This window comes from Spea bombifrons, chromosome 4 (genome assembly GCF_027358695.1).
Source record: "Spea bombifrons isolate aSpeBom1 chromosome 4, aSpeBom1.2.pri, whole genome shotgun sequence".
Taxonomy (NCBI): Eukaryota; Metazoa; Chordata; class Amphibia; order Anura; family Pelobatidae; genus Spea; species Spea bombifrons.
In genome coordinates this window covers 88,707,433-88,728,978 of record NC_071090.1, presented here as the reverse complement: position 1 = coordinate 88,728,978, position 21,546 = coordinate 88,707,433, and the positions used below count along the sequence as shown (strand labels likewise).

At 40.3% G+C, this 21,546-nt stretch overlaps 1 protein-coding gene across 1 annotated transcript in view; it reads left to right on the top strand.

Annotated features, from left to right (window-relative positions):
• The window catches only part of LOC128491453 (A-kinase anchor protein 13-like), a gene marked incomplete at its 3' end in the record, with an annotated part of 63,251 nt that overhangs the window by 19,918 nt on the left and 21,787 nt on the right, over window positions 1-21,546 (top strand). The window contains exons 3-4 of the mRNA XM_053463774.1: window positions 9,987-10,030; window positions 21,175-21,325. Coding sequence (XP_053319749.1) covers window positions 9,998-10,030; window positions 21,175-21,325 — 184 coding nt within the window. The remainder of the gene's footprint in view (window positions 1-9,986; window positions 10,031-21,174; window positions 21,326-21,546) is intronic.

Here is a 21,546-nt window from a genome sequence, read left to right as displayed (position 1 = left end):
GTGACGTTGATACAGAAGCAGCACTTGCTGGTTTTGCTTTTATATCTTTCATGAGTTTTTATGGGGGACCTTTAGGCAGATTTGGCATGCACACAAGCCAATGTTTTTGGTATAAAGGGGCCAGTTTGTGAGTTTAGGATGGGTGTTTATGAACGATCTTGTGCTTGTAGTTTAGATGAGTACCGTGAGTGCTGTGTAGTTGGGTATTCATGATGACAACATTGCTAAAATGTAATTGGCAATTACCATGTGATGTGCCCTGTTGCATGATAAGCCAGACACCTAGACCAAACATGTGATGTCAGAAGCAGTGTACGGATTGTTTGCGCTATAGATAAAAGATAATATATCACTCTGCGTAAATCTTTGGCACTAAATAAATAAAAGATAACAACATTTATGTTTTTGTTTTTTTTTTAAATAGAGTTTTATAGAATTTTACAGATGCATGGGAAAAAGTAATAAAAAATTTAATTTATTTATGAATATTGCATTTTAGCATCTATGAGGCTCACTAATATCACAACCTAATTGGTTTTCTAGAACAAAAGCTCCACTAGCATAATCTGCATTTGTTTATTTAAAGAGGGCACACGGTTAATCTCTTGATAATCCCAATGCTGGTTTCATCAGAATACATTTTTTAATTGAACTTTGCAAATGTTTATTTGCTTAAATCGATAACACTCATGCTTTAGAGAGCAACAAGGCACTGGAATGTTGCGTGTCTTCCAGTTGTCTCCTTCAGCATTCCAAGACACTTTGGACAATGCCATACTTTGAACTTTGTGGGAACAGTTTGGGGAAGACTCTTATATTCCAGCATGACTTTGCTCCAGTGTACAAAGCAAGCTCCATTAAGTCATGGATGGATGAGTTTGGTGGGGTTGAGGTCAGGGCTCTGTGTGGGCAAGTTCTTCCACACCAAACACCTTTGTAATGAACTGGAACGGAGATTGCGAGGCAGGCCTTCTCGTCTAACATCAGTGCCTGACCTCACAAACGCTCCAAACTCGTGTGTGTATATAAATATATATGTATGTATGTATGTATGTGCGTGTGTTTTATAGTGTTTGTTGGAGGTGGGGAAAGAGATCAAAAACATTAGAATAATTACGTTTACCCATAACCTATCTATTTTCCTCCTTTACAAACATGTTTGTAGCAATCTTCTTTTTCTTTTTATGTCCCTTGGTATATCCTTTATTGAGAAACAGTGCAGTCTTATCAATTTTTTTTATTATTTTGTTGGATTGCTGAAATCTAATATCAAAAAGGTTAATTAGTACTAGAGGATTGTGTGCTTTCTTAATCGCTGATCAAAGGATACCTTTTCTTGCTGAACTTCCCGCATGATTTATTGCATTTATGGCTTGCAATTCTTCCAAACCTCAAGTCAACGCCTGTCTCTGAGGTGTCCTTCGCAAATAGAAACTACGCTTAATTTATTTCCAAAGCATCGCAGGTGGATTAGAAATTAACCAGAATTCTTGGATCATGTCCATTTTTTTTTCTAGGTCAGCATTTGTGACCAAGTCTGTTGTGTGTGTGTGTGTGTGTGTGTTTTGTGTGTGTGTGTGTGTGTTTTCATAATAGCACTACCTAATATCACAATGCAGGAGATTAATCCAGAATAGAGCTTCCAGCCTATCTATAAAACAATTGTAAGCAAGAAAACCTGATTAACCATTGGAGAACCAGGTTGACGTTTATTGTATCGCGACACAAATCTTTTTTTTTTTTTTTTCAATCCTCTGGCACATTTTTACTTTCTTGAAATTTAAGTTCTTCACACCTTTTGGCTTTATTTTATTGTAAAACACTAAGCACAGTTTATTTAACGTGTGAAGTACAAATCTTTGGTGTTTTTAGTTTACAGAGCATGGAATTAACATTATTTGACTGTTGCACTAATTCTTGACACTTTTTATTACAGGCTTGTCATGGCAGGCAACACGCGGCTACTGTTAGTGATGTATTTCCAAGAATCTAGTTTTGCGCGTGAATCATTGTCTGCGTCTGAAGGCAAATTGTTTTTTTGCGCGCATGTATTTCTGCAGATAAATCTTCCTCTTACAGACTACCTGGGGTAGTTGCATAGGGTGCTAGGAACGCTATAGCCAGTCTTGTCAGTATAAATAACCAGGCTAGCCCTTGTGGCAGCAGGGTAATATTGATTTGCATGACGACATATATATGAAGTCAGAACGTACAATGCAAATGGAGATTAGAACTCCAGAAATCGGCACAGATCATTAAACTCCAGGTTTTATACAGAGAGGACTGATGCCAAAATGTGACACGATATTGTAGGTAGGCATCATGGTGCCGTTCCTTCACCTCTGTCAATATCCTGCCATCACTTAGAGTGCTTCAGGACTTTCAAAGTCTCCTGCTGACTTGGTACCTCACGCAATGGGATTTCTCACTACGCATCCGGTCGCTGTTATTTTTGAGGTCTCATACGCGCACACATGCTCCCTTGATAAAAACCTAATCAAACACTGACTAATGTCATGTTAGCATTACCCCTGGACGGTTTTTCTTGCTGCTAAACACACTTCTCCATTATTGAGTTTCTTGGGGATGAAGTGTACCATCATACCAAAACACCCCCTGACTCGAAATGCAGTTACTCATTTACTTATCAGACATATTTCAAAGTCCTAGACGCGCTAAGTGGACAGAAATATTCCCTCCTGGACTGCTTTTGGTGTCATTCTCTTAGGAATGTCACACCGCAGCAGGTCCCCCTCTCTCTTGCAAGCTAGATGGAGTTTAAATAGAGGTCCCAAATCGGTACAGGTTCTGCATCGATCGACGGGAAACATATGCTCCCTGGCACGGATCTAAATTCTAGCCGAAAAAGAAAAATACCAGATGCTCTAACAAAAAGCCAGTCTGATGGTACCTAAGATCAGGGAGCAGATCATTGCTTCACTCCTGTCTGAAAATATTAATTTCATTAAAAGATCTAGTTTGTAGTATGGAATACAGGATTTATTTTAAGAGAAATTAACCCCTTTTTGTGTAGTGTTTTTCTGTTCTCCTGCCAATTGTCTAAGTAGTAATAATTTCTTGATAGATGTATTGTTATATTGCTTTTTATTTGTAGGTATGGCTGCTCGTCTCATGTTTTGCTCGTACGTGCTACAGACAATGTGAACATGTTTTAATGATTAGGATTCTTGAGAGCTTTTATATAGAGGTCGGTGAGTCAGGGGGTTATTAATATACGCACTGAATGCTGTCTAATCCAAGGCCAACTGGTAGTTTGGATTAAGAGGCTCGGTTGCACTACACTTGCCTGGCTGTGGTTTTCACAGAAGATCAATAAAATAGGAGATTAATTTCTGAGCTGTACTAATGAGCTTTGTTTTGAGTTTAAAAATTGGTAGCTCTCCAGCTGCTTCCCTACTACAACTCATGATTTTCAGGTAGCTGTTGGTTTGCTTTGATGTCCACCGATAGATACCTCTCATAAGAGCAGTAAATGCTGCCCTTGACATAGGCCCTGTTTGGCCGAAACATTACTTTTGTTTTGCTTTCTCTAACTAAAGTAACAAAGATTGGAAGCTGTTTGGAGTGCTGGGATTCCTTTTCTTTGTTCATGGCAAGCATTGCTGTCAGATTTTAATATGTCGGGCTGTAGATGTTCTGTTGTCTAGCGCTTCTGGCTTCCCCATTGGGTACTGGTGAAGAGATGTATGCCGACAGTCTAGTGTTTTTTTTTTGCATACTTAGTGGAGTGGAAAACTGAATATTAAAGATATATCCTTAGAACTTGACAAGTTTCATTGAAATTCAACTAAGCTTTTGTATGCTGCTCGATTCTGGGAAACCTTTAAGCAATACCAGCGAGTTTCTCCTGAGAAGGACAGAACTGGCCTTTTGTACTCTGCAGCTGGAAGACTTTATTTTCGCTGGGCCTCTAAGTAGATCAGTGTGATTTTGTAAGGTATTAAAAATTAGGTAGTGGCTTAATACTAGGGGAAATACATCTTTTCATTAATTGTTTTTTTCCCCTAGCAGTCTTGTATGAAGAAAAGGGAAATGTATAAAGGAAACTGGGGAGTTGCCTCCTGGATTTTATTTTAATAGGCTTTGGAAATGATTCACACAAAGAATAATTGAATGATTCAATTACAGGGAAGACAGGGCAGCCAGCCTTTGAAAGTGACATATTACTCTCTGGACCATTTACTCAAGGTTGTCCTTATGTTTTTTGTGTAGTGCCTTTTATATTAGTCATTAAAAATAATATAATAGGTTAGCGTGATTAGATTAGAAAGGTGAATGTTCAATCTGCCCCAGATTTAAACTAGGGCAACAACAATAATAAACACATGAAAACATAGGCCGACAAAACATCAGGTAAACCGGTAGTAAATGCAAGGGTAAAATATTTTGTTCCACATAAATTGAAGAGCTATAAAGAAATTGAACAATGCCACAAGACATTGTACATAGCAAGCACTGCAGCATTCAGGTTTATTTCCCTCTCCTGGAATCTCCATGGATTCTCACAAGATCAACATCCAGAACAAAGAGCAGGAGGTCCCATCGGGAGAAGGGAATAAAGCTTCAGTGTGCAAAAATATATTCTTTACTACAAAATTATAATCCAACCCGTGGTGTACAACATCAGGGATGCACCTAGGAGACATGGGGATAAACACCTTTTCGCACTAAACTTCTCCCTTATTCATAGGCGATGAATCCACAATCCTTACAGATGGGAGAAGTTAGTTTTATTTTTCAAAGTCTTGGTCCAGCTTTTGCTTAAACACCATTCTACATGCAACGTATAAATAAGAAAAGAATTGTGGCTGCTGAAATAGAGAAGTGCTAGTGTATTGCTGCTGTTCCTCTATATACTGTATCGTGTCACAAAACGAAAGAGCACACTTTTGCAGTGATTTCCTTCACACTGTCTAACTGTAGTAAATTGTCTCAGCTTCCTTCTTCAGTGGGCACTGAGAGGTCAGGTTTTAAGGATTTCTTAAATTCCAGTATTTGGAATGACTACAGACTCAGCTCTATGACTTGGTGACTCACTTGTCTCCGTCCCCACCCTGTAAGCACTGATTTGCGTTATTTCCCACAGCACTGTCAGGGACGTTATCCGGTAACAATCCCAAGTGTTTTCTTCACAGTGGGGAGACCCACTGATTCAGTGTCAAGTCCTTGAAACTATTACAAGTGCAATGGTATATTTGTGCTTGAGAAAGGTAAACTTTGGGTAGTCAGGGCTTTATACTCCCTTTTTAATGACATTGTGGAAAGAATAAGGAATTGGTGATTTACAGTCTTTTTACATGAAAAGAAAACTAGAGTATGATACGTACAAGAGCTCTCCATGGCAATGTTTGAGGCAAGAAGCGTCTTCAATGCCTGCCCTGGAATATGTGACAAAACTGTCCTTTGTCGAACCCTATAAATCAAGAAGTATAAATGAGAAAGTACTCCAAAAATGTTCCTGATTACATTTAGAAACCCCCAACTTCCATGTTTTGTGTAAGCTAACCTCAGATAGCGGAGACCAGTAATGTCTGTTGTCTCAACCTTTAGGGTGATTTATTGCTAGATTTCATGTAGTTTAAAAGCAAAACTCACAAGGGAATATGTGTGTTACTCAAGTTGGCATCTGAATTAACCCGATTATGATTTGTGCAAAGAAGAGTGAATTAAACAAAACTTAGGGGATAAGATCGTTTTCTCTTTGAGCATAAAACTCAGTGCAGTGTTCATTTAATGCAGGTTAGCATTGACCGAGACTTGGTTTTATCTAATTTTGTTCCAGTAAACGTCCTTTATCTGCAGACCTGGAAGCTGCCATTATTGTCAGTCATGCGATATTTTGGATGGCTTTCCCTGTACAATCTCCACACTGCACTGATTCTTTATAGCAATAATATATGAATTATAGTATATAATAATATGAAGCCTACATAGACTTTTCTTGGTCAGCGTGTCCTTCTGCTGGGTGGTTAAAAATGAGCCATTGTATTGTTTATGATAGGTTTCAAGGTGTTTATTATAGAATGGTCCTAAGCACAATGAAATTAAACTGTTGGTGGCAAATCGGAACATAATACTAACGTCAAAAATGTTTTACAGTGAGTGAAACCGTGCTTTGCAAACACATATGGTAATTGATGCTTTTAGTAACTATTTTAAAGCAGAAAGCAGGTCCCAAGAACCCCCTAACAGGACAGGTTTTCAGGATATCCTTAAATGTGCTTAGGTGTCCCTTATATTGATAAATATGTATTAATAAAAATGAATCGCAGAGTGAAACATCTGACTTTACTTGAGGATATCCTGGAAACTTTATGCTGTTTTGAGGAATGTTAAATGACAAAGGCCTTTGTCTCTGTTCTCTGCAGCTCTCCTTCTCATTGTAATCGTAAGCTGAAAAGAGACAGAACGGTAAAAAAATAAAATATATATATTTTTTTACCTGACCCAAAGGGTGTTTAATATATAGTTTTAAGTTAATATTGTGTGTTTAGTGTGTTTTGAGGTTAGTTAGTGGGGAATTGTTTATATAAGATAAAGTTGGAGTTAAAATAATAAATATAAATGAAAATTATACAGGAATATAGGGTGGCTCCCAAATCACGGGAGATTAACAGATTGTTTTGTAATTTGTCATACCTGTAAAACTGAAATGTTTTTCTTAATTCAATTTTTTTTTAAAGTATATTTATCAAAATATGTATATCAGTATGGTTTGTCGAGAAAAAAAATATTTGCGCGAGTACACAGAATGAGAGAGGGAAATAACAGTTGAATGAAGGCCTACTTAGAACCTGACAATGCTCTGGTCCTATAGTGTAGAATATATTTTAAGGGGTTAAATGTCACCAGACCACTTCTTGTCCTGCATTGTGTCCTATAATGATACTAGGATCTATAGGTCGTTACAGAAGAAGGTGGCCAAGTGAGGACCATGTTTGAGATATCTACTCTTCACTCTTTTGTTCCATGCTTTCTTTCTGATCCACAGATTTTTGTTGTAAACATAAACCTGCCATACTTTTTTTGTGTGTTGCATAATTTTGGTTATTGGGATTGTCCCAGCAGATTCTGGACTGTTGGCAGCTCTGGTGATTTAAGCAAGCAAATATAACGACTTTGCTTCCCTGTAAGCAGGGCCCTGAGATTTTTATCTTTTCATTAGAAAAGGTTGTAGCAATTGTTTTTTTTGTTTTTTTTTTTTTAATGTTTCAACCTTAGATCTTGTATTGCATTTTTCCCCCATTTATCCTAATGGATTTTGACATGCAACTTGTGAAACGGAGCATGGCATTGGCCGGGGTTTAAGTTAGTTGCTAATGTGTAGGTATATATGTATACATAATAGTAAATGGTATAGTATATATTTTGTTTGGGTCCATTATTGTTATGGGGTGCATTTGTACAGTAACTGACATTGAGCCTATTTCTTTCCTATAGATCAAGCAGCTTCTGTTTGTCTCCATCACTCATGTATGCTTTTCTACACATGCTTTCAAGATTATGCTAGAAGTAATGCCTTGATTAGAGTAACATCATCCAGTCAGAAGCTACTTAATTCCTAACCTCAAATATAAAGGCTAGAGGTCACACTTTTCTAACCAAAAAGAACACGTTTGTGTAGAACGTTTAAGAGTAATAGTATTTAAGAACTAACCAGTTGAAATGCCACCATTGATGGTATCAATGGGGTCTGTTCATGAAACCCTAATGTTACTGAAGAAACAATTTAAATATAAACTCAAACAATTTAAATATAAACTCAATAATAAACATTCTTGGTAATTGCTGATAATTTATGAACACGGCATAACTTCCCAGGATGATTGTACTTGGCAGGTAATGAAAACTTATAAAAAGTACCAAATTCATTATTTCAGAGGAAGAGGGCCACACGAAGCCCTAGGGTAACTTTAACACATCTGCTCTACACAGGCCTATGTAGTCTCTCTCTTCATGTGGGTCATGAGGTTTGAGGAAGACCTTGCCCTTGACATAAACCTTCTGTACAGTTGTGTTATCTTGGAACCAGAATGAGAACAATGTCACAATATGTTGTGGTAACGGATTATTTTAAAGCCATGTAATAGCTTTTTTTTTTTTTTTTTTTAAAGAACAATGTGATTTTAATGAAGCTGAAATCAGATAGCTACAAATTCAGGTTTGCTAAGTTTCTATTGATTATCAGATTGTAACGAACTTTTGAAGTTTGCATTTGGACACCTTCCCAAATAATTGCAGCTATTAATATCGGTGGCGTTGACAAAAGTGAACCAGATTGTCTTTCTTTAAAAAGGATGCCAACGTCTACTTAATATAAGGCAATACCAAAGACCAATGAAGGTCTGTTTTTTAGCAAACAAAATCTACAGACTAGATGGTCCGGATGGTTCTTATTTGCCATCTTATTCTATGTTTATTGCCCGTATAATTTCACTTATGCTGACCTATTCTAATGGCTCTTGAAGCAGTAAACCACAACATGTTCCTATTACAACCATCTCCTTGTTCTTATATTTTTGACATTTATGTCCATTAATATATTGTCTGTTGTGTAAGCAGCAATAAAAATATGTGGGAGGCATCATCTGGTACTAATGGCCAGTCCTTGTCTGGCTGAGGGGGGATAAAATGCTAGTTTTCCTACCCTTTGTCTCCAACACTATAAAACGGATGGCAAAAACATAAGTTGTATGAATTAATTTATGGTAAAAGCTGTTAAGGTGACACATCACATTTAAACTTCAATGAGTCATAAAAAAAACTTTGATGCCATCTCTCAACAAGGAGAAACTTCATGGACTGGCAGGTAGTCTACAAAGAAGGACAGATATTTAGGTTTAAGTGACAGGTTTATTCCCTCAGAAAGCTGGTGTCTTCAAAGGCTTCCATTTTAACAGGGCTCAATACTATGGAAAGCCAAAACCGCTTTACTTTGAATCATTCGTTCATCTTAAAGAAACATAAATATATTTTTTTTCCTTTTAACAGCCATATTTAGACCCGGTTCTGTGTGTGTCTGTTAAGAATGTCAATTTTGGTCTAAATGCCCTTTTCAATTATAATGGAAGTACCATCAATACTGAAGCTATTATCTCAGGCAGTGGGGTGAGGAGCTTCACATAGTGTACTGCACAGGAATAATCGTACCAGTGTTTCTTAAATTAGCAGTATGACCTTTATTTATACAAATCCACATTTATAAAAATGCTGTAATGCACCTATGGGGGTAAGAGACTGAGCCATCTAATCCCAGCCAGTTTACTGATGTGAATAAAAGCGTCCATTTCAAGGCAGGAATAGTTTAGACCAATCTGGCTGTTGGACCTGATAATGATAGTGATAATGCTTGCTGTTTTCTCTGCCTCCGTTGTGTACGTTTACATCGTAGACTGATTTTGAAACTTGGGCAAGTTGGGGTAATTTGAGGGGCTTGTGGTAGTTCTGCTTAAAGCAGATCCATTCTCCCGAAATGTGTACTTTACAGCTAAGCACCAAAACCTGCATAGTCCATAAAAACAGCAGTATACCTAAAACACAGCAGTAAACCTAAAAATCTATCTGTCTATAATTACTATATTGTGATGCAGCTTGCAGTGACACAAGATGTAAAAGCAAATGTACATAACATTTCCAGGGGTGCGGAGGGTGGGATCGGTGCACAAATGACTCTTGGACAGGTGAAAAGTGGGGCATGGTAAGCAAGTGGGGCTGGCAAGAATGACTGCGATTCTACCCCGTTAAGAATGTATACGGACATTGTAGACCTGGTCACAGCCAGAAAGACCCTCCACGTTTAGTAATATTGGAGTTAATGAGATTGCCTGTGTGTTACAAAGGATACAAGTTCAAAGCCAAACTCTCATTTAGAAAGCACAATTTCACAAGATGAGATTATATATTGAATGCTGGATCTAGTGATGTCTCCGAGCCGTTTAATTAAGTTTTCTTTTCTCTATTTACAGTGTCCTGTGACATGAAACTTAACCCTCAGCAAGCACCATTATATGTAAGTAAATATTATTTTAAAGAAAATACATTTCGGCATTCTCACTTTATTGGATGATATGTGAGGTTTTACATTATTGACCTAGAAGTTGCCTGGGCTCCCCTGTATCCTCGTGTCCCTTTCTGGTAATTAAAGTCACTATGAGCTATATAGCTCGTTATTGTTTTATATAGCTCCATCGTATTCTGCAGCGCTGTACAAATGGCACATGCTTCATAGCTTCACAGTGAACTTGACGTTTCTTATTATTTTCATTTTGTATATAACAGAGTTCCCTGCAGATGAACATCATTCTTATTCCCTAGAAACGTAATCTGCTCTGAAATCTTTTTCATCTGTGAGTTTTACTTTTCCTGGAGATGATTAAATGTAATGAAAAACTAAGCATGAAATGCACTTCTTAAAAATACGACTGTGGTTTTCTTTTTAGGCTATAAAATCTCATATACATGTTGCAGCAGTACATTAAATAGCAAGTGTATAGGTAAAAAAATTAGTATGCTGTCACCCAAACACTACGAATTTTTCTCTGTACATATGTATAAAAAAATATGTATTGACAGAATTGTGTATACTACTTAAAGTGGGGCCTGTCTAATAGGAGAAATCTTCTATTGAGAGTGAGTTGCAAGATGCAGGAAAATGGATCATTAGCTGCCTTGTGGCCTGCTGATCAATCCACAATACAATCAAACTTCCCTAGGGGAATATCTACCAAAGGGGCAAAGAGCATTTCCTCCATGGCCCTAGCGTTGTAGGGGCCCAGAGCTCATTATCTTTTATTACACTTACTTGGTTTGTAGTAGTCTGGGCTCCTCCACTGATGTTCCATACGGTGCGGCGTGGGAGCTTTGGATTAATATGAGTGACTGTGAGACGCTAACAGAGAGGATCCACTCTACAGCTGGTATGTATATTACCTGTTTAATCCTGTGCAGAGCCGGCTCCTCTCTCCCACTGTCCATCTGCACCCAGACAGGAAGTGTGGGCGGGTTTTAAGGCACATACCGTATTGGCTCGGATATAGGCCGCCCCCGTATATAGGCCGCACCCTAAAAGTTTGGTGCTTTTTTAAAGAAAAAGTTTTTTTCTTTAAAAAAGCACCAAAAAACATGCTGCCACTCTGTCCCCCCCCCCCGAGATATGCTGCCACTGTCCTCCCCCCCCCGTGATATGCTGCCACTGTCCTAACCTTCCCCCCCGAGATATGCTGCCACTCTGCCCCCCCCCCGACTTACCAGAGCAGACTCCCGGGTGTCTTGCGGGGCCGACGGGGGACATCTACGCAATACGCGTATACAACTTCCGGTGCCGGCACTCAGCGGATGTGCCGGCACCGGAAGTTGTATACGCGTATTGTGTAGATGTCCCCCGCCGGCCCCGCAAGACACCCGGGAGTCTGCTCTGGTAAGTCTTGGGGCCAGAGGTAAAACGCATCGTGCGGACGGTCTGCACGATGTGCTTTAACAATCTCCCTTGCCGGGACTCCCCCCGTGGGAATTCCTGGCAAGGGAGATTGTTAAAGCACATCGTGCAGACAGTGGAGGCTGTTTACCCGCATCGCCACAGCCGGTGACCGTCCGCACTATGCGCTTAGACAATGACCCGTGCCGACACAACCCCCCCCCGGTGAAAATTGCTGGCAGGGGAGGCTGTCTGAGCGTATCGGAGAGTAGGATGCAGGTCCCCTGCACCGCTGCGGGGGATCTGTATCCTAACCCCGCTGCCTGCCCGGCGCCTGGGACTGCATGTCCCGGGCGTCGGGCGCTAGACCCCGAATATAGGCCGCACCCCCACTTTAAAGACTTAAAGTGGGGGGGAAAGAAGTGAGGCCTATATTCGAGCCAATACGGTAATAAGTTCTGATTGGCTGATCGGACTTTTGCTCCATTCTTTGCTTCACTGCCCTGCTTTTCCATTTCCTCTGCGTTTGAATGGGCTTGTGTGTCTAGTCACAGGCTGTACCTGGCTGGTGAGGACTGCAGCCCCCAGGTAACAAGGAGGTTTCTTTCAAGTGCAATGCCTGATATCTAGGTCGGTTTAGAGGAGCTTAGGTGCCTGTTTTTTCATCCCTATGTTGAGCGGTATATGTGATATTATGTTGTACCTTATATTACATTTAATGCCAATTGTCCTGATACAAATGGGATAGTCTTAACTAGAAGTTATGTGCCACTTGCCAACAGTCCTGTTGTTGATATTTATTGTTTAGATAGCACCATCATATTCCGTAATGCTATACAATGGGTGGGCAGGACATAACAAGTAGTACATAACATAACAATTTGACTTACAGAAACAGGTGGTGGGGGGGGTTGATCGAACGGGTTTACAATCTACAATCTTGTCCAATGTCACTACAGATTGCCACTTGATTGTCCGCACATCTTCTCTTAAAGAGAAACATTATGCACAGTGGGCAGACCTTAGATGGGACACAATGTGAGGCCAACACTTAATATGAACAGAGTGTGACATCATGAACAAATTGTAAATCTGCAATGCATTTTTGTATTTTATTTTACATTATGTTTTTATTTGTGTTTATAAATGCTTCAGGGCCCCAAGGTTGTTGATCAGTATCTGGGAAATAAAATTGGGTTACACTTAGGGCTGCAACAACTAATCGATAAAATCGATAATAATCGATAATGAAATTCGTTGGCAACGAATTTCATTATCGATTAGTTGAATCGATTATTATCGATTATAAAATGAGGGTTTTTTCAGAGCAAACGCTCTGAAAAATCCCCCTCATTATATAATCCGTTTAGTCTGACTCACCGTCTCACAGCAGCAGCTCCTACTTACTCCCCCTCCCTGTAATCACTGTGACAACTGGCCCCGCCCCTTCCTTCTCCAGGCCAGAACCACATGGCTGTGACACTCATCTAACTGTAAGTACCGTATTTGCTCGATTATAAGACGAGGTTTTTTTCAGAGCAAATGCTCTGAAAAATACCCCTCGTCTTATAATCGGGGTCGTCTTCTAATCAGACCTCAAATAGAAGTCTGATTAGGAGACTAAGATCCAGATCCCCCGCACCGCTGCAGGGGACCTGGATCCTCCTGTCGTCGCCCCCCCCCCCACACACACACACTTACCGGTGCTTCCGGAGGTGAAGTTGGCAGCGGGGGTTTGTATGCGTCCGTCGCAAATACCTTCCCCGACTGTCAGAGATCAAGAGTTCCTGATCTCTGACAGCCGGGGAAGGTATTTGCGACGGACGCATACAAACCCCCGCTGCCAACTCCACCTCCTTCCGGCTGCCGCGGAATGAGACGTGAACCCGCTCCCCCGGCAATACAGCAGGAAATTGGAAGCACCGGTAAGTAAGTAAGTGTGTGTGTGTGTGTGTGTGTGTGTGTGTGTGTGGCATTTCTGGAATGCCTTACACCCCTATATGCCACTCTGGCACTTAGGGGGTTAAAAGGCATATTATGGGGCAGAGTGGCATATAGGGAGGTATAAGGCATTTCAGGAGGCAGAGTGGCGTTAAGGGGGCATTTAATAGTGCACTCTGCCTCCTGAAATGCCTTATACCTCCCTATATGCCACTCTGCCCCATAATATGCCTTTTAACCCCCTAAATGCCAGAGTGGCATATAGGGGTATAAGGCATTTCTGGAGGCAGAGTGCTCTATATAATGCCTTTTAACTCCCTTAATGCCACTCTGCCTCCTGAAATGCCTTATACCTCCCTATATGCCACTCTGCCCCATAATATGCCTTTTAACCCCCTAAATGCCAGAGTGGCATATAGGGGTATAAGGCATTTCTGGAGGCAGAGTGCTCTATATAATGCCTTTTAACTCCCTTAATGCCACTCTGCCTCCTGAAATGCCTTATACCTCCCTACATGCCACTCTGCCCCATAATATGCCTTTTAACCCCCTAAATGCCAGAGTGGCATATAGGGGTATAAGGCATTTCTGGAGGCAGAGTGCTCTATATAATGCCTTTTAACTCCCTTAATACCACTCTGCCTCCTGGAATGCCTTATACCTCCCTATATGCCACTCTGCCCCATAATATGCATTTTAACCCCCTAAATGCCAGAATGGGATATAGGGGTATAAGGCATGTGTATGTGTGTATATATATATATATATATATATGTGTATATATGTATGTAATATATATATATATAAATATATATATATTTGGGCTACTGAAAGTTAGGGGAGGTGAGGGTTAATTTAGGGGCAGTTATGGTTAGTGGGGTGTTTAGGGTTAATTTAGGGGCAGTTATGGTTAATTGGGTATTTAGGGTTAATTTAGGGGCAGTTATGTTAATAGGGTGTTTAGGGTTAATTTAGGAGCAGCTGTGGTTAATGGGGTGTTTAGGGTTAATTTGAGGCAGTTGTGGTTAATGGTGTGTTTAGGGTTAATTTAGGGGATGCTGTGGTTGATGGGGTCTTTAGGGTTAATTTAGGGGATGCTGTGGTTAAGGGGGTGTTAAGGGTTAATTTAGGGGCAGTTATGGTTAATGGGGAGTTTAGGGTTAATTTAGGGGAATCTAAATCCTGGGGGCAGTGAAGTGACATATCTGGGGGTATAAGGCATATACAGTATATAAGGAATATGTGGGGAGGGCAGTGTGGCATGTCTGGGGAGGACGGAGTGGTGTATCAGGGTGTATAAGGCATATCTGGGGGTAGAGTGGCATATCTGGGGGTAGAGAAGTGGCATGTCTGGGAGGCAGGGTGGCATGTCTGGGGAGGATGGAGTGGGGTATCAGGGGATATAAGGCGTATCAGGCACAGTGGCAGATGTGGGAGGCAGCGTGGCATATGTGGGAGGCATTGTGGAGTGGCAGATGTGGGAGGCAGCGTGGCAGATGTGGGAGGCAGCGTGGAGTGGCAGATGTGGGAGGCAGCGTGGTGTGGTATATGTGGGAGGCAGCGTGGAGTGCTGTGGTAGGCAGCGTGGCATATGTGGGGGGGCAGCATGGCATGTCTGGGAGGCAGCGTAGCAAGCCTGGGCTCAAATGTGCATATATTGGGGGGCTGGTTGGGAAATAAAGACAAGAAATTTATTATCAAAGTTTTTTTATTCTGCTGTTTGTATTTAACATCATTTGTTTAGTAAATTATTTTAAATAAATTAAAAATTTACATTCATTTTTTTTATCCGATTAATCGATTAATCGAAAAAATAATCGGCCAACTAATCGATTATTAAAATAATCGTTAGTTGCAGCCCTAGTTACACTAATAAGTGAGCAAAGTAAGCGCATGCCCAGGGCCCACCAGCAACAGGGGCCTCACCAGAGTTCCATTGGGTCCATGGGACCCAGGTGTCACTTTTATAAGGGCGACAATTTGCAGCCCCAAGACATGTTCTTTCGGGATAGATTTATTGGGAATGAGAAGTTTCTGCACCTTTCTTTGTCCACAAATCTATCTGCATTATTGTAGGCCTCTCGTTGCATTTCTGCAAAATGGTGTAGCCATGGGAACAGACTGTCCCCCCGTCCCTCCAATGGGGACTGCCCTTTGTGAACAATTTTGGACTGCCCCCCGAAAGGTGCATTTTAGGTGACCCCATGGTTAAACGCAGGTCTGCTCACAGGTGGAGGGAAAGCTGCGGTTGAGGTAAGGGAGGGAGGGAGTATGCATGAATGACTGTATGTGTGTGAATATGTATGTGTGTACATGTGGCAGCATGAATGTGTATAGGTAAATGTGTGAGCAGGGATGTGTTGAAAACACACTTGGGTATTGGGCAGGCACTATATTAGGTTTTTTTTGCCCAGGGCCCATCAGAGACTTGAATTTGCCCTGGCTGGAAACAACTAACATTAAAATAAGATTTCATCCCTTCACCAGGGATTTCCCTGGTCGGAAAAGTTCTTACTCTTCTTCCACAACTATATGTTAGGGGAGCAGAATTAATTCTATGGCTAAAACAAGACGCAAAAGGCGAGCTTTTATATCAAAGATATTCTTATAGTGAATGTCCACTGCGTTTCTTCGCAGTAGCAAAGGATGAAGAAACAAACTAGATCTTTCAGGTTAAGTGTGGTTTTCCTGTGACTACTGTGCATCTGAGCGTTTTAAAGTGTAACCGCATTCCTCCTGTAGATAAAAGGAATGGAAAGATAAGCTAATCTTTGGCGTGGAGAGCTGAGGTCTCAAATGCTTTATGACTGGTATAATATTTGCTATTGTACTATCTGAATGGTACAGATTTAGAACGGTTTTTTGAGGTCAGATAGGGATATCTCTGGTTATAACTGTCTGTTAAATAAAATGAAATATGTCTGAGTAGTACATTTATTTCATTTATTAAGTTAGAAGAGTCCTGCAATAAGAGATTACTGTGCTTTTGCTCTATTTACAATAATTATCAGATCAGCAGTGCAGACCTCCTTTGCAGACCCATTGCAGCCTCTTCGCAACAATATCGTAGCTAGGCTGCTAATTGGCATACCTGGGAACTTTCAGGCCTCCCGGAGCCCTCCCACTTCAGGTACACAAACACAGTCGGTGCACTGACATGGCAATGGGTACGGAGTAGAGCATGTCTAAAAACAGGCCATGACCCAAAGAAGTGGTGCGGAGAGTTCCCAGGTGTGCTAATCAGGTAAGATGGGCAGGTGCTTACGCTTCCCACCAACCCACTTCCTGGTTGGTTCCCTCCCTGCCCCGTGCCACACTGCCAATGTAGGTGTCTCGATTTGGGCACCCGGGGGGGATGATATTATGGAGCAAAATATGAGCCAGTGGTATGTTAACAAACACCTTTCATTTCATAAGAAAGTCTTAATTACATGGTTAGCTGCAGAGTAGGGCCTTCTTTTGCACCAACAAGCAATTGCCTCCTCGCCGATGCTCCCCTATATCCAAGTACGCTCAAAACAGTTGTCTCCAAAAGGGTAGATCCTAGGCATATCCACTGTGCGGAAGGTGTGTTATTCCGTTTCAGTTTAATTTCAGGCTCATTGTATGTTATATCTTTGCACACCTCTCGCAATTACCATAATTCCCATAGTTATGCCACCCTGGATTGTGAAGTAGTACCTTATGTTTGTACACATTTACAAATAAAATCAATGTTTAAAATTAGTTTGGAACTTCTTTATGATGGCTCCATTTAGGGAAAGAGAGGCTTTTGTTCAGACAGTACAGCATTATTAGTTTTATTGCGATTGTCTATTGCTGAAGGCTTCCTGGAACAGTAGGGGATCACATCTAGCTCGCGTGGGTTAGATGGCTAACTACACTCCTACTGGCAAATGTTTAATTTTTTCATGCTATAAATAGGATACAGCTATCATCATATCCCTAGCCTCGCAGGAAGTCTATGGCAAGCCACAGAGTTTGCCTCATTGTATACCAGCCTTTCAAAGACATTAGCAAGTTGTACTTCCATTATTTAGGAGTCTGTGAAAATTCAAGCCCGGCCGACTTGATGCTTTGTTAAAATGTTCCTTTTTGTTCTTCTAACTCTTGTAGGAAAGATGTTTAAAAGCTGTGATAATTCTGGCCGAATTCCCTGGGGCACACTTGGGACATGTTGTGTTTACCCAAAGGCTGGCGTTCACAAGACAGTGTTTGCCAGCAACAGCAAATTGTAGACAAAGGCTAATTATAAGAGGGGGTGACTGCAAGGGGAGAACATGCTGTGCTGCTGAGTAATTAGCTAGTAAAATAAAGCCCGTGGTGGGATATTTGGCTGGCTGCGCATTAAAATAGTTGAAATGCAGTGGAGCCCTGAATCATAGGACATACTTGGTACATTTTAAATGCAAACACGATGTGCATATTACATCAGGGGCAAGGACTTTTGAGTAGTTTGATGGCTTCCTGATACTGGAGGTCTAGATAGAGCATATCATTCTGTCTGTAGAAGTTCTCTCTATGATCATTGGCTGTAAAAAGCCATTTTAGGCCGCTGTGGACACCTCGACTCATTAGCCCAGCTGCATACTCTACTCTGTATTTTAGTCACTATGTAAGGTGCTGGTTTTTGTGTTGCTATAATCATTATCTATAGACTTCTTCCTCTCTACAGCCAGACGATGTTGGTCTCAGGTGACAAAGGGTTATTTTTGGCAGAAAGGGGTCAGCTTCTAATAGTTTTTCTCAGGATAGCAGTTTTATATGAACTTTCGCCCCTCCTGCCCTGCACTTCCTTTATGTCATTAAACACACGTGTATGCAATTTCCTGTTTCACATCTGGAGGTCACTTGTTACAAATAGTCCTTTTCTTGTTGTTGTGTTGATGGCCATGTATTAGGTTAGGAAAACTAAAAAAGAAATCTAACGTTAATATTTCCATCCGCACTGTTTATTTACTGTAGTCACACAGACACAGACGTCAAACATTTAATGTTTATTTTTATTAATATCATCTTTCACGGTTTACACAATGCTTCTTATATACTTTCAAAGGGTACTTTAATTAGGTAAAGAGGTCCCTGCTTGCAAGCTTACACTCTGCGGCTAATATTTAATATATATATATATATATATATATATATATATATATATATATATATATATATATATATATATATATATATATATATATATAAAGGTGGTAGGCTTTAAGGCTTTAAAAATCTTGCTGGGGCTTTATAATAAAATCTTAAATTAAGTGATTGTGCACTCATGGCCTGTTCTCACTGCCACTCATGTTGACAGATATGATGCTCCATCTATATCCTTATCTGTATGTAAGAGCCGCACTACACTGGGAGGCTGGATTTAATGACTTTGACCTTCCCTTGTACTTTTGACCCAGTTCATTGCCTGCTGCTTCCACTTTATCAAGTGTTTGGTGCTCTCTGGACTGATAAAACAGAAGGTGAAGTCATATACAAAAGTATAAATAGTTGAGACTGACCAGAAATGATGCCTTCCTGCCAGGATAAACCTGACCCGATTTGTGCACTCGCATATTCTTTGCTTTTTCCCTACTTATTTGCTTTCTTTAGCATTTTGCAACTTGCACCCCCCCCCTTTAATTGACAACCATGCCTTGAGGTTCGATCCAGAACTGGTAAGACTAGCGTTTCTCACACTAGGCCTTTGCCTAGGGCACCATTTTTCTACTTCATGGAAGGTGACTAGGTGGAATCTGATACAGAAAGTGTCTGCATTGCGTCGGAGCAAATAATGAATACTTTGCATCAAGAGTAGAATACTCTGTCCTGAGGGCTATAATGCGACAACCATGTATACCCCACTGTACCCCAATCTCTTCACTGATACAAATCTTTACCTTTGTCCCTTGTTTATACGCCACCAGTGAGAAATCTGACAATCTATCGCTTCAAGGTGCATTTAAATGACTTCTATAACGCTTTTCAATTGTTAATAACAGACACTTTTACCCTTCACCCTTCGAGTCGAATTAAAATATTTCATGTACCGTCTGACTTTTTTTTTTCTTTCTTAGTATTTTAGTGTCTTCTGACTTTAGTTAAGTTCCGTATACAACTAGATTAAGGGCTTCTTGTTAAGGGTGTGACTTTTTCCATGAATAGAAACGCTTGCCTTGTTCATTATACTAACTGGATGTTCACAGAAGAGCTTGGTGAAAGCTAGCAGATGGTTGTGAGGGATTAGACAAGTGTGTGTAAAAATATACAGCAATCCAGCCTGAGACCGGCTCGCACAGTGCCACCACCACGCTAATGAATGTTGTCACATGAAGAAAAAGAATTTGTACTTCTTTGTACTGTTTTATAAACAAGTAGAAAAAGGTTCTTCTCACATGTCTGTACAGTTTGTATACATGCTTAGAAATGGTCAAATTATAATTTAATGCAATCCAGCCCATTGCCTGTTATAGTTTCCAGAAGCCACTCATGTTTTTAAATATTACGTTAAAATGGAGAATGTTTAAAGGGGCCGTGTCATCTGATGCTTTATACAATGAACATGGAGCTTAGATTCTTAGTGGTGCAAGCATAATTCCGTGTAATCACGTAGAACAAGCCTTATTTTATGCTACCAACCATAGACATGTGGAACCATATGCAAGTCAAAGGTCACTTTAATAATTTGCGTACATTACTGCACATATCTAAAGAACAGCACTCTTGGATGTATTCACTGAAGTGTGAGGCTGCAGGAACGTGTATCCCTTATAGTATTATGCAGAGCCAACCCCAGGGAACCTCTTCTGTCGGAAGAGCTTGCTTGGCCCTTTATAAAGTATGGTTTATAAAGGGCCAAGTGTCAGCTCAACCCTTTTGAAGGAGAAAATGGCAAGGGTTGGCCCTTCACAATGCATCGCAAGTCAGTAAGTTGGAGCCATTGGGAATTTCCAATGATGGACCAGTGTTGTTCACATGAAGACTAAAGTAGGGCTCCACATTGTTTTGAACTGCTGAATTAAAAAGTCTGCGGTCTTCTTCCAGCCTTGGGTTTAGAATATATGTTTCCAAACCAAAGATCTTAATTTACTTTGGATTTAATTGGGGACTTTACGGGTTTAGGTAGATATACTATTTCATAAATATAAGTTATAATATTATAATATATAAAATCTAGTTTGGCTCAATCCACACCATTTAGAAACAGAAATGGGATTCCTAGAACTGTTTTACACATTAATTGCATTTTTGCAGAAGCGCTAATAAACATCCTTAATCACATGATGATATTTATCAAATATTGTGGTTTGATGCAGCTGCTGGTCGTGGAAACTGTCATGGTCCCATAAAGAAGCAAAACATTTTCAAAAACAGGTGGAATCGGCGAATATGCAGCTGATTTGCTTTAGAATTGAAACTTCTCTTTTTTACAGTGCAATGTTGATATACTGCTTCGTAATTCAATCACAGTGGTTTACTTCTGTATTCCCAGTTGTGTTTACATTTTGCTCGCACATCCTGCATCACTTTGGGCTTTTACTAAATATTATTTTCTTATATGAATGTGTGGTAATGTGTCTGCCGTATGACAGATAGAAGTTGCAGGATAGGATGTTTCTCTGTTTGATATGTCCTAGATCTGGATTATATCGAAGAGGTCTCTTAGACCCTTCCAAAATTCACCCGTCATAGAGAAACTGGAGTGACATTTACTACTTAAATATATTTTATGAGGTGCATTGACATCAAACACGCTTAAAGGTCATAAACAATGATGACATGAAATTCAAAACTGCCATTTTGTATCGTAGGGTGACAGCGTCCTTACCGTGCAGCTAACCGAAGACAAGGAACTGGAAGGTGGCGATGCTGTGTTTTACCTTCTGTTCACTGGGTCGACACTCAATCATTTAACCAGTACTCGGAAAGTGAATGCTGCCACCCTAGAGACGGTCACCCCAGGTGAGGAACATAGAAGTATGACGCTATGCCTTGGCTGTGACAGGACCTTTTATGTCCCTCCAGATATCGCCACTATCTGCATAAATGTAATAACAGTATTTTGTATATTTGATGTGTTCTAGACCTGCATGTGGCTATTTTTACCCACAGGATAGAGTGTACATTTTTAATTTGCAATTTGTATTCCTGTCCAAGCATATAAATTCTTAATTATTCTATTA